Source organism: Leucoraja erinacea, chromosome 20 (assembly GCF_028641065.1).
Source record: "Leucoraja erinacea ecotype New England chromosome 20, Leri_hhj_1, whole genome shotgun sequence".
Classification (NCBI taxonomy): Eukaryota; Metazoa; Chordata; class Chondrichthyes; order Rajiformes; family Rajidae; genus Leucoraja; species Leucoraja erinaceus.
In genome coordinates, this window is record NC_073396.1 from 34,193,962 (window position 1) to 34,208,412 (window position 14,451).

At 46.5% G+C, this 14,451-nt stretch overlaps 1 protein-coding gene across 1 annotated transcript in view; it reads right to left on the minus strand.

The window, feature by feature from the left end:
• The window catches only part of shisa9a (shisa family member 9a), a 316,938-nt gene extending 302,987 nt beyond the window's left edge, over positions 1-13,951 (minus strand). Inside the window, exon 1 of the mRNA XM_055651847.1 lies at positions 12,736-13,951. Within this exon, the coding sequence (XP_055507822.1) occupies positions 12,736-13,259 (524 nt within the window). The 5' untranslated portion in view covers positions 13,260-13,951. The remainder of the gene's footprint in view (positions 1-12,735) is intronic.
• Positions 13,952-14,451: the final 500 nt, after the last annotated feature.

Here is a 14,451-nt window from a genome sequence, read left to right on the forward strand (position 1 = left end):
TGCTTGGGCAGCTGACAGCCCAGTGGTATGAATATTGAAACTTCAAGTAACTCCGCCATTCCCTCTTCCATCCCCCACCAGAATCGCACCAGCTTCTCGTTTTCATCCAACAAACAGTTAACAACGGCCTGTTTCCTTTAGCATCATGACTTTTTGGCACATCTTTCATTCATTGTTCTTTATCTCTCTACATCATCGTCTATATCTCTCGTTTCCCTTTCCCCTGACCAGTCTGAAGTAGGGTCTCGACCCGAAATGTCACCCATTCCTTCTCTCCAGAGATGCTGCCTGTCCCGCTGAGTTACTCCAGCTTTTTGTGTCTATCAACTGAACTGATAATGGATCAAGTTGGTGAAACTGGATAGCTGAAGGGTGAAAGGACATACACATGGTTATGGAGTAATAGTCCGAATCCAAAAAGCCAATTTGAACTCTATATTTTTGACCAAGGTATATTTATTTGTGCCCTTGCTGAGAAAGGAAATTATGTGCTCCTTCACTCTGTCTCCAGCAATAATGAAGGAAAAGAATTATCCCATAGTTAGAAAACAATTCTGGATTTTGACAAATTAATCTTTCGAAAGAATCTGCTCTGGTAATAACATCTATCACATCACATTCAGAACATTTCCAAATGCATACGTCAAAGCAGCTGAAAGGCTGCCAAGCAACTGGAGGTCTGACAGATAATATCCCAGTAAATGGGCAGATTCAATCTGAGCATGATGTGTTGATGAAAATGTAAGCAGAAAAAAATAATTTGAATGATCAGTTTTCAAAGAACAGCCACATTTCTGGAATTGACAACTGGGCTTTCCCTCTCTCTCCATCCCTCCCCGTTCCTAGTTCTCCGACCAGTTTGACTGCCCCTGAATAAATGTTATCTCTGTATGCTTCGAGAACGGAGACGAGGAAACATGTTTTCTCACGGAGAGTTGTACAGAGCCCTAGCGAGACCACACCTGGAGTATTGTGTGCAGTTTTGGTCCCCTAATTTGAGGAAGGACATTCTTGCTATTGAGGGAGTGCAGCATAGGTTTACAAGGTTAATTCCCGGGATGGCGGGACTGTCGTATACTGAGAGAATGGAGCAGCTGGGCTTGTACACTCTGGAGTTTAGAAGGATGAGAGGGTATCTCATTGAAACATCTAAGATTGTTAAGGGCTTGGACATGCTAGAGGCAGGAAACATGTTCCCGATGTTGGGGGAGTCCAGAACCAGGGGCCACAGTTTAAGAATAAGGAGTAGGCCATTTAGAACGGAGACGAGGAAACACTTTTTCTCACAGAGAGTGGCGAGTCTGTGGAATTCTCTGCCTCAGAGGGCGGTGGAGGCCAGTTCCCTGGATACTTTCAAGAGAGAGCTAGATAGGGCTCTTATAGATAGCGGAGTCAGGGGATATGGGGAGAAGACAGGAACAGGGTACTGATTGTGGATGATCAGCCATGATCACATTGAATGGTGGTGCTTGCTCGAAGGGCCGAATGGCCTTCTCCTGCACCTATTGTCTATTGTCTATTGTCACCTTGCTAACGATGATCTATTCTATATTTTTCTCATCCCCTTTGATGTCTCGTTTTCATACCTTACACTTCCTTATCTCTGTGCCTCACTCTCCTCTAACTCCAGTCTGAAGGATCATGACCCGAATTGTCACCCATTCCTTCTATCCAGAAATGCTGCCTGTTCCGTTCAGTTACTCCAGTATTTTGTGTCTATCTTCAGTGTAAACCAGCATCTGCAGTTCCATCCTGCACATTATTCATTTTGACTTTGATTCTTGATCTCTTATCCTATGAATGTGAGTACTGGGAATTGTAAAACAGTTAAATGTACTTTTGCCCCCTCGCTAATGGGCCCTCTAAGAGAATCCAAAACATTGGCATAAAGTAGTGATTGATTAGAATGGTTCAATGAGATCAAAAATTACTAATAACCTTTCATATACTTCAATCAACAGTAACATATATCTAAATGTTCACAATGCACCGCATATCGCAAAAAAATGCAACATGTATCAATAGAAGGTAGAGGATGGAAGATAGCTCATATTTGGACAATATTTACTAAACATTGCAATGAGAGCAATTGGGTTACAGGAGTGAAAGAACAGATTGGGGATAATGAGACCTGCATGTTGATCAGACATCACGTATATGTGGGAATAGATGCCATTGTCAGACAACAGGAACGGCCATTTCAAGATGGCTTACATTTAAAGTGCACTTACTCGTTAATTCCGACATCAAAGACCTCGGAGATCTCTGACTGGGGAATGATGTAAGAGACGTTGCACCATCTAGCACAATATCCTGGTAATGCAACATTTGTAAGCACCAAGTCTTAAGGGATTAGAGGACATCGGTCTGAGAGTGAGCACAGGACAGGCGTGTCAATAGCTCATACCTATGTATGAATGTAACTCACTAATAACTTACTGATTGTGACAAGGAAGATGTTATTACAAGGAAGAACAAGCTTGGTGATAGCATAATGCAACATGGTGTTAGAAAACAGTTTAAACGTGTTATATTGACTTCAGGTATGGTTTTGCTCAAAAAAGAAAACACTAGATTTCTGTCATGAAATCCCACATGCATTGTTGTGCGAGAAGGAAGATAAATAATTAGATTTTGTTAAAATGATTTTGGATTTGTCTGCCAAAACAGAATTCCAATGACTACATGACTGGGTAAAACCTCGCTGCGATCCAGTGTAATAGTCAAGATTCAAGATTCAAGAGAGTTTATTGTCATGTGCCCCTGATAGGACAATGAAATTCTTGCTTTGCTTCAGCACAACAGAACATAGTAGGCATGACTACAGAACAGATCAGTGTGTCCATATACCATTATATAAATATATATACACATGAATAGATAGACTGATGTGCAAATAAACAGATAATGGGCTATTAATGTTCAGAGTTTTGTCCGAGCAACGTTTAATAGCCTGATGGCTGTGGGAAAATAGCTATTCTTGAACCTGGTCATTGCAGTCTTCTGGCTCCTGTACCTTCTACCTGAAGGTAGCGGGGAGATGAGTGTGTGGCCAGGATGGTGTGGGTCCTTGATGATGCTGCCAGCCTTTTTGAGGCAGCGACTGTGATAGATCCCCTCAATGGAAGGGAGGTCAGAGCCGACGATGGACTGGGCAGTGTTTACTACTTTTTGTAGTCTTTTCTGCTCCAGGGCGCACAAGTTGCCAAACCAAACCACGATGCAACCGGTCAGCATGCTCTCTACTGTGCACCTGTTGAAGTTAGAGAAAGTCCTCCTTGACAAACCCACTCTCCGTAATCTTCCCAGGAAGTAGAGGCGCTGATGTGCTTTCTTAATAATTGCATCAGTGTGCTCGGACCAGGAAACGGTGTGGGAAAGAACTGCTGATGCTGGTTTGCCCCAAAGATAGACACAAAATGCTGGAGTAACTCAGCGGGATAGGCAGCATCTCTGGAGAGAAGGAATGGGTGACCTTTGGGGTCTCAACTCGAAACAATACCCAATCCTTCTCTCTTGAGATGGTGCCTGTCCTGCTGAGTTACTGCAGCATGATAGGCAACAGGCTTGATTATTTTCATTAGCTGGTATATGGTTGACCATGCTGGAGGATGGAGCAGGTAAAGCTGCCTCAGCAGCTCGTGACAAGTAACTGGTCAAATGAATGGAAGCAATGGAAGGGGAAATATCCTTCAATGCTGTATTGAGAATAGCTAATAAAGAGATGGAAATAAAAGTGATGGTGTTTTGTAGCACCAGGTCAAAGAGCCCAACAGTCAATCAATCAAGTGTGGGCTAAACGCAAATTGGAGGAACAGCATCTCATATTTCGCTTGGGCAGCTTACAGCCCAGTGGTATGAATATTGATTTATCTCACTTCAGGTAGCCCTGGCATTCCCTCTCTCTCTCTATCCCCCCCCCCCCCCCCCCCCCCCCCCCAAGTCACACAGCTTCTCGTTTTCACCCTACAAACAGCTTACAATGACCTGTTTCCTCTGTCATCGTTACTTTTTTGCATATCATTCATTCATTGTTCTTTATCTCTCCACATCACCATCTATATCTCTCGTTTCCCTTATCCCTAACCAGTCTAAAGAAGGGTCTCAACCCGAAACGTCACTCATTCCTTCTCTCCAGAGATACTGCCTGTCCCGCTGAGGTACACCAGCTTTTTGTGCCTACCAAAGCCTTTGAGAATTATTGAAACTCGTCAGGCAACAAGAGCACGAGCAAATTCAAGCCTTTCAGAGGATGGGACAGCATTCAACACATGTTTGATTAAAATGAAGTTGTTGGCTTCAGATTTTGACTCTGGAGATTTGAAGGTTCTTTGATTTGCAGTGGGATGTAGGCATTATTTGGGCTGCAGGACTGAGAAAGGGTTGAGAGGAACTGGTAAAGTGGGTCAAATCTTCAAAGTGTTTCAACTCCTCCAACTCGATAGCTGGAGCTGATGAGTTGGAAAGCAGACACCACTGTTCTGTTCATGTAGTCCAACAGAAGCATAGAAATAATGACCAGCAACAGTTTAACAAGTGCAAATATTGTAGGCCAAATGTACAAATGGCAGAAGGAGCTTACGGAAAGGATATCACAAATGCAAAAAAAATCAATAGCGTGCAGCAGGACGAAAGTTAGTAAGCTAGACGAGTTGAAAAATGAAAAGGAACAAGTCTAGTTCGCAATGTCACACAAGCTGGCTACAGCCCCAGTGAGATGTCTGAACAAAGTATGATGAGCTCAAAGTCATGACATTGGATTCAGCCAGAAAGAAAATGGAGCAAATACAAAGGAAATCAGGATTCTGCGACTGTGGAAATAGAAGAAAAGCAGACACAATTCCAAGTGCATTGTGATGCAACATGCAACATCATCACTACGATATTTGCAAGGACATATGAAGAGACAAAACAAGTGCTAACAATGCACAACCTTGCAAATGATTTACAACTGTGCAAAGAGCAGGGAGAAAATGGAAGTCCAAACAATGAAAAAGTACAAAGCAGAGTGTGTTGTACTTGAATAGACGGGGGATGTTAATCACTCCATAATGATGCAGCCCAATAAATGAGAATTACCAAAACCCTCCAAGCAATGAAAGGGTGAACAGATTCCATATGTTTAGAGGATGGGAAGGCATTCAACACATTTGAATGAAGTGAAGTTATGGTGGGAGTAGAAACAGAGAATATGCTGACAGGACAGGCTACTTCAGATTCAAGTTCCACACTCAAAGACACACAGCTGGTGGATGAATTTGCAGATATTTCTGAAGGAACTGAAAAGCCAAAAAAAAAAATAGGAGTAGCTGCCAGTGGCACATAATCCAAGATGCTTCAATGGCTGTCAAATAAAACTGAAAGCAGATGAAGATAGAGATCATCACAACAGCGGACACATTTCTACTTTGGGTTTACCAGGCTTGGTGTGAATAGATCAGCCAAACAGCCTGAGAACCTGTCTCCACATGATCTGAATAAAGCATTAAAGAGGAACCATTCTCCAGTCGAAGATATCATGTCAGATCCAAGCAAAGGTCTTCAATCTGCAGGATGCCAAGAATGAATTTTGGCACGCTGAACGCATCTCAGAGCATTCCTTCCAAATGACCATTTGGGAAATATTGATGGCTCAGAATGCATTTTAGGATCAGCAATGGAATCAAAGAGTTTTAGTGAAGGATGAAAGCCTATGGTAGTCAACGTCTTTGGGGAAGGAGAGACTATGGCAGAGGCAATGAACTAACAGATGCAAAGAAAAACAGTTGGACACAAACATGTAGGAACGTGCAGTTAGCAGATTTCAAACTGAAGAAGATTTTCTCATGAATCATGTGGTCGCCATTATTGGGCAACAATAATGGTGCTGGTTTACAAACAAAAAGACACAAATTGCTGGAGTAACTCAATTGGTCAGGTTACATCTCTGGAGTCTTAGCGGAGGTCAGGTTAGTGAGGAAGTGTTGATGAAGTAATATTGTGACCTACAAACGTAACCAAATTCCTGCCCCATCTAAGACTGGTGTGAGACCCATTGACTAAACCAACAAGGAGAGTTGTTGAATAGTGTTGGAGGGATATCCATGAGCAAGCTGCTCAATAAATAAATGATATTGTAGGGTCAGAGTTTCGTTTAGAGATATAACATGGAAACAGGCCCTTCGACCCACCGAGTCTGCACCGACCAGTGATCCATGCACATTAACACTACCCTACACACACCAGGGACAATTTTACATTTATTCCAAGCCAATTAACCTACAAACCTGCACATCTTTGGAGTGTGAGAGGAAACTGAAGATCTCGGAGAAAACCCACACAGGTCACAGGGAGAACATACAAACTCCGTACAGACAGCACCCATAGTCAGGATGGAACCCGGGTCTCTGGTGCTGTAAGGCAGCAACTCTACCGCTGTGCCACCATGCCGCTATGGATACACCTCTTTGATGACAGAAAATAGCCGATTCCTGATGAGAGCAGTTATCTTGCTAAACAGCCAACCAATAACATACGTAGCCAGAGTTCTGACTGTCTAATGCATGCTGCACTTAAAAGGAAATTGAGTCATTACCTGTGACATTTAGGCGTGAGAGATTCCACTATAAACAAATGGGAGATGTGTACACATGGAAACTTATGCTAAACTCTTCAAAGTGATGTGATGAATCTACGTTAAACCCCAATAGCTGATTCCGCACTTAGAACAGATGATACATAGTTGTCTACTATTTCCATGCAGTGATGTACATCACTGGTATACTGCAGTAATGACAACATGCAGGTATACAGAACTAGTGTATGTGAATCTGCCTGTGCGATAGCCAATGATGAAGCTACAATAAGGCAGATAAAACAGAGAAAGAACCACAGGTAGATGTTGTGTAAGGGTGTTCAGAGAACCAGAAAGAGCCTTCCCAAAGTCTTGCCCCTTACAAGCTGATTTCACACTTTGAGAGATTTGTGTTTGGAGGTGAGTCTGGTGATACCAAATTCTATGTGGATAAATGTTAAAGTGCATACACGTCTGAGAGGGAGCAGTTGTTTGTGCATTACTGCACTGGTGAAGAATAAACACAGAAGTGAAAGACTTCACAAAAAATGACAACATGTGCAGGTCTTTGGAGACATGGCAACAGAGTGACAGACAGAGTTTGTCAAAGGCGGCAGCAGCAGATCTCTATGTGGTTGGTGTCAAAAGCTACCTGGAGATGGTGGATCATTCTTATGGACAACCTTGATTCAACCTCATCTTCTGATGAGATTTTAAGTGGTGAGCTTGCAAAACGTGCAGATAATTGGGAACTAATACAGTGTGTCACGACACAACTCACGGTCCAATGGAAAGGCAGAGAGTGACGCAAACACAGCCGAGACACTTCTGAGAAAGGCAAATGAAACACACACAGATTCCCATCTCAATCTCCAGCATACATCACTTTTATCAGAGACTAATGAAACACTGAACCAGAACAACACTGCTGGCTCTGCTGGGCTGATGATGCTGAGAATCCAAACTGGAAATAAACAGGCAGGAGACGAGAGTGGAGGAAAAGCAAGTTTCAACAGCCAAAGAAATATCACCTTAAAGCAGGCAAAGTGTGTTGAGTTTTCCAATCACCATTGCTTTACTGACAAGATACCACCTTTTGGGGATGGGTGGTCTATCAGAGGAGAGCAGCAGCAGCAGCATTCAGGCCTATGGCTAATACACACAGCAGGCAAAGATGACAAGAGAGAGAGATATTAGGATAGGAGACGCGATGGTTAAAGGAACAGGAGATTCTATAGTTGCCTACGAGATACCAGAATGGTATGTTGCCTCGTGAATGTCAGGGTCAAAGATGCCCCTCCTCAATCTCCCCCCTGAAAGATGCCCCTTTCAATTACAATTCTCGGGGGGGGGTTGAGGAGCAAGAAAGCAGAGGTGGGGTACTAATGTGTGTGATCAGTCATAAACAATTGAATGCTGGAACAGGCTCCAGGGGTTCCTGTTATTCATGGTTCTATATTTTTATTTCATATTGTATTGGGAGATCAGAGGACTGATACTGCAGCCAAATGGCTGAAGACCTTAATCCTGGCTTGTAAGCAGCTCAAATATATATTCTTACACGATTCACCTCGGACCTGAGAGTCTGGTGACAGAAAACTGAGGGTCTGGTGACAGAAAACTGCAACATAGGATGGCAAGATGTCGAAAAATGTAGATAATCCTCCAAGTAATATCAATGGTGGCTAGATTTGAGCAAACACATTGGAAAAATGATCACAAAGCAGCAAAGAAAATCTTCCTTTGGATTTACCTGATCTTACTGTCCTTGGGAAAAGGTCAAAATGAATATGCTTAAAGTTCAAAATGGCATCTAACTCGAGAGTGCAGATAACAATCTCACAATGATCACGGTCATTGCGACAACCAAAACTGCAACTGAAGAAGGGTCTCAACCCGAAACGTCCCCTATTCCTTTTCTCCAGAGATACTGTCTGACCCGCTGAGTTACTCCAGCATTTTGTTTCCATCTTCGTTTTTAAACCGGCATCTGCAGTTCCTTCCTACACATGTAAACGGGGAACTAGTTTGAGACTTGGGGGCGTCTAGCTCTAAGACGGTGGTTCCTGTACGCCGCAGGTCAGCGAGAAGGTGGTTCCGTGTGTAATTGCCACACAACATGTTGTGTCCATCTTCGCTTACACCAGCACCTGCAGTTCCTTCCTACACAACGTGTAGTAATGGTTAAGTCTGTGTTTACTTGCAAATGGATAGATACCAGGCACAAATGAACAATGTTCCTGGAATGATTTGAAAGATTCCGCAGGAGAATTGTTTTTCATCGCTCATAAGTAATCCCAGGCATCCACAAAGTAAAATATGATTTTAATTTAAAAGGGCAGGCTGTAAAGTATCTATTCTGGATATTGAAATGTCCAAATTAAATTCGCCCAGATCATTGTGCCATCTCATGAGCAGATGAGGTATAATGGGAAGGCAGATGAAAATAAGGCAACGTTATCCGTTCAATATTTCATAGATTGGTGGATAGTAATTTAGCAAATGCTGAGTCGGCCATTGAATATTTGTGAATGGAGTGAATTAAATGTGGACTGGTCATTGGAAGAGCCGGGGAAAGGTTAGGACTACATTAGAAACTCGAGGGAAATCACTCGGAACAAGGGTCGCTCGCATTGCTGGCTGCTGATGGTTTGGAGCCCGCTGTACTTGTGTCCAAGTGTGGCCCTTCTTCCTACTGTACTTCAACGCGCCCTCAGGTTGAAACCAACCCTCGGTAGATAGTTGACCATGAAGGCTCCGGGATGAATAACTCACTCCACATTAGAGTAAGTCATGCGAAGCCCGTGATCATCAGTATTATAATATTTATATCTTACACATTAGCACAGAGACTCCACCTGGTGGAGAATACGTGTGGAAAGTTTCATTTTATTGGTTGCTAACGTGATGAAAGAGGGTGTCATCAGCAGACGATGGAAGAACTTTCTGAACACCAGCTGGATATGACTTAGCATGGAAGGGAAGACCTTGTACCAATCGCTCCGTGGGCCAGCCTGACTTCTCTGTTTGTGGTGCATTGGAGGACTCCCAAAGCAGAGGACAGGCTCATTCAGTCCAACAGGTTCAGTGCTGCCGGGGTGGTCTTCACATAAAGTCTGACCAACAGATTAAATGGAATGGGAATGAAAATAATCTGTAAAATAAACCTCCCCAAATGATGTAACGAGTCAAGAGGGGAGGATGTTGATGGGTCGATCTTCCAGGATGGACCCGAGCAGCCAGTGTCGGCTGCAACTTCCCCCTGTGGCCAAGGCAGCCACTTTGGGAAGACTTTGGAAAGCGTTGGAGGCGGAATATTGGATGGAACAGTTGTGGAAATGCCCGGTCGCCGTTTGTCTGATCAGCGGCGTCCGAGCCCAACGTTTAAATGTAGGTTGAATGGAGTAAACGCCTGCGAGCCAACTCCGCTTGGTTTAACCCATTAAATCACCGAGACCAGAATAGTTAGGAGTCGCCGTAAGGGATAAAGCAGGGTCTCGCTGAATCACGTAGCATTTAGCAATGTGTATGTGTGAGAGTGCGCGTGGGTGTACGTGTGGATGTGGGGGTGTGTATGTGTGCGTGTGTGTGTGTGTGAGGGTATGTATGTATATGTGTGTGCGTGTGTCTGTGTGTGTGCGTGTGTGTGTGCGCGTGTATGTGGGTGTGTGAGGGTATAAGGGTGTGTTTATGTGTGTGTGTGTGCGTGTGAATGTGTGTATGTATGCGTGTGTGAGAGCGTGTGTGTGTATGCTTGTGAGGGTGTGTGTGCGTATGTGTGTGCGTTTATGTGTGTGTGAAGGTGCGTTTATGTGTGTGTGTGTGTGTGCGCGCGTGTGTGTGTGTGCGCGCGTGGGTGTGGGTGTGTGTGTGCGTGTGTGCATGTGTGCATGTGTGCATGTGTGTGTGCGTGTGTGTGCGTGTGTGCATGTGCGTGTGCGTGTGCGTGTGTGAGTGTGAGGCAGTTAGCGTTTATCTGCGCGGCAACGTCTCAAGGTCCGAACTAAGTCCGAATCTAGAGAATCTGGAGTAACTCAGCACGTCTGGGCAGAGAGGATGGTTGATGTTTCAGGTTGAGACCCTTCTTCAGACCCGAAACGTCACCTATCCTGTTTCTCCAGGTACGCTGCCCGACCCGCTGAGTTACTCCAGCACTTTGTGTCTACCTTCGGTCTTTACCGGCACCCTCCAGTTCCTTTCTACACATAGGTGATGCGTGGTGCCGATGTGGCGTGTTGGCTGCTCGTGTTTCGGTCCGGCGCCGATGCTAGGCGGCTTCTAAAGGCAGTGTGTGTGTGGCCATAACCATTGACGAGCGCTGCGTGTCAGCGCGGATGTGGAGGTGCACACATTGGCGGTGGGAAAAGTACAGTTTAGTAACTTCACTGGGTAACAAAGTGGTTGGCAGACCATCCAGAAATTCAGCCCCCTCATTAAAACCAATTAAAAACCATTGCCTGCCGCCGCTTTTAAATCCGCTCCGCATTTTGGATTAAAATATCTCACAACAAGAATGTATTCGGATTTTCACCTCAGATCAGAAAAAAAACACCACGGTATTTTAAAAAGCTTTTCTCCCCAGATCTCACTTTTCAGCGGGGCTTCCATCATCACAAGTCGATGATCTGAGCAGATTGTTTTTGGAAACTGCTATTCTGTTTGCATTTATTAAGACAAGACAGTGTCGGTCAATCTGAGGTCTGCACTTTCAAAACTGCTTTGGGGGATAGACACAAAAAGCTGGAGTGACTCAACGGGTCAGGCAGCGTCTCTGGAGAGAAGGAATAGGTGATGTTTTGGGTCGAGATCCTTCCTCAGTCCGAAGAAGGGTCTCGACCCAAAACATCACCCATTCCTTCTCTCCAGAGATGCTGCCTGGCCCGCTGAGTTACTCCAGCCTTTTGTGTCCATCTTCGGTACAAACCGGCATCTGCTGCCGCTTCCTACACTGTTTTGGAGGCAGTTGTTGCCCGTGATTCGGTAAACACAACTCACTGAGAAACGGAGACGCGTGTCTAGTAACGTGTAGGGAAGAACTGCAGATCCTGATTTACACCGAAGACAGACACACAATGCTGGAGTAGCTCAGCGGGGCAGAAGGAGAGAAGGAATGGGCATCTTCTCGCCACGCATCTACAGTAGGCACACACGAGTAATAGAATCACAGCGCGGAAATAGGCCATTCTGCCCAACTCGCCCACGCTGACCGAAGGTGGCCATCTAAGTGAGCTGCATTTACCCAGTATGTTATGTATTATTCCTCTGATGCTCGTTTTAGACCGAAATAGGTGACACTTACTGACATAGAAAGGATTTCGTGACCTTTTGAATATTTATCGGGGCACTCGTTTGTGAATATCTAGAACTCCCCGGCCTAGTAAAAAAGCATAACACATAGAATTGGAGGCATTTAACTAATTCAGTCCGGGCTGCGTTTTACTAAGGGTCATTCTAAAATGAGAAGGCAGGACAGGAAGGAGCGAGAGGCTTGGCTAACGTGTTGAAGTCGGAGAGAGCTGCCATCTACACTGCAAGCAACAGGTGTAATGTCAGGAATGCCTTTAATGACAGCAATATCAACAGCGCCGCATTATTATTATTTTAAAACTAAGTTGATTCATCCGGAGGTTACTCAAAAAGCAAGTTTGTGGTCGTGATGTTTTCCCGAGTCAGAGCTCTCGTGGGTAGCGTGTACAAATATAAAACGGCGCAGTTTAAAAACAACACTCGCCGTGTGTTTCTACGCAGCAAGGGAACATTTAGCGTGCGTGGATAATGTCCAGAATGCAATAACTTGGGTACAAACACATTGTCAGGAACACTGATGATTACAGCACGCAGTGAGAATGTAGTCGTGCGGCGCTGTGTGAGGGGCGCAGAGACGCCAATATCATTGCTGCTGCATGGTGCTGTGTATCCCTCCTTAATCGCCACCTATTCGCTCAGAGCCTTCCTCACAAGCGGGGTCGGTGAGAAAGTGCAGGCGCTGGTTTAAACCGACGAGATTCACAGAGTGCTGGGGTAACTCAGCGGGGCGGACAGCATTTCCGGAGAGAGGGAATGGGTGACCTTTCGGGTCGAGACCCTTCTTCAGACAGAAATACACTGCGCCTTGAACCAGTTGGTTTGACTGCACCATGCACTGATGGGAGGGAGGGGGGAATGACCGGGCGCTGTCTTACCTGGACACATTCAGTTCTCGCCGAGGTCTCTGCGATTTCTCCAGTCCAAGTTTAGTGAAGATCCCCACCAGGACCATGATTGCCACAACGCCACAAATGAAATACACGATTAAATTGGTCTTATCCCTGGTGTGGTCGAACGCACTCTCGTCCGGCCTCTGTGGGAATTTGCTCACATTCGCCCAGTTCGGGGTGCGGTAGTTGGAGCAAATGCTTTGGTCTAACTTGGACTCTTTGAACTGGCAGCAGTATCTGTAGCCACATGTGCCGCAGCAGTACTGGTAGATGCTGGTGCTGCAGTTGAAAGACGGGTCGAACTGGCCCATCACGTCGTAGTAGCCCTGGCAGCGGTCCGGCTTGGGTGGCATCTCCGGGGCGCCCGGTTCCTTCGAGGTGTTCTGGCCGGAGACCACCACGATGCCCCCCAAGTGTTGGCCCGCCTTGCCTTGGGTAATGCAGTCCAGCACCGGGCACCACAAGCCCAGCAGGTCGAGCAACAGGTAGCGCAGTAGTCGGAGGCGCATTGTTGTCTTGTGTGGAGCAGCGCGGAGTTCAGACGTCTCTCTGCCCGGCTCGGTGGCCCCGCCACATCCCAGTGGGAGGAGAGAGGGGCTCCTCGAACCTCCCCGCGCTTCCAACTTCCACCTGGGTCTGGAGAGAGGAGAGGAGGGGGGCAGCGGATGATGCGCTGTGTTCAGCCGCTCGCCCAGACGCCGCTCACACTGACCCACCACGGCAGCTCCCCGCCGAGCCGCTCACTCCGCCCCACTGCCATCCGCAGCTCCGAGCCGCGGCCACCACGCACCGCCGGTGAGACAAGCCAGAAGCGGAGCCCGTAACGCATCCCCCACCTTGGATCGCCGGGCTACAGCGGATCACTGCGCTCTCTCTAGTGCTTCCACTCGCCTCCAAGTTACTGCATTCATCGCCTCTCTCTACACCCCTCCAGCAGCCCCGCCACAATTCAGCATCAGCCTGCGTTATTCAGCTTCCCCTCCTCACTCGGGCTCCTTGCTGGACCCGCTCCGTGAACCTGAACTGTCCGTGGTGGGACTGTGCCGCGTCAACGCGGGGACCAAGCGGCACCGAGTTACTAACTGTGGTCCTCTCTTGCTACCGCCGGTAGATGCCACTCCAGGGACTGGTAATTAAAGGGGCAACGCTGACGTCGGCGACAATGTGGCTTTATTTACATTTCCCAGCCAGTATTTAGACAGGGTGGTTAAAGGCGAAAAGGCGTGGCCTGGAATCATATGTTTGTTGAAGAAAGGTAACTTGGAATGACAATGCCTGTAATATTGGGGTTGGCTGGGGTTGGCTGGGGTTGGCTGGGTTGGTGGGTCCCACCTCCATCCCCACTTTTAGAGGAGATGATAAACAATGATGCCAACACCAACCACAAATGGTGAGCTGCACACACAGTTAAAGGGCTTGCAGTTCTACTGGAATCAGTTCTACACGTGGCTTCGGCGCTTGTTGACAAGGTGGTGTGGAGCCGTGTTTATTTATCGGCAGCTTCTCCTCCAAACTTTGTTGGCTCCGTGGATGGGGTCCGCTGCCATCGGGCGGGGGGGGGGGGATGGGGGGGCAATGGCAGGCGCTGGCAGTGGTGCGGGTCCACACACCACTGTGTCAGGCACTGCCCCCCCCCAAAGAACCACCTTACACCGCCCCATCCAGGAACCGAACGCGGGAGGAGGAGAGGGAGAGGGAGAG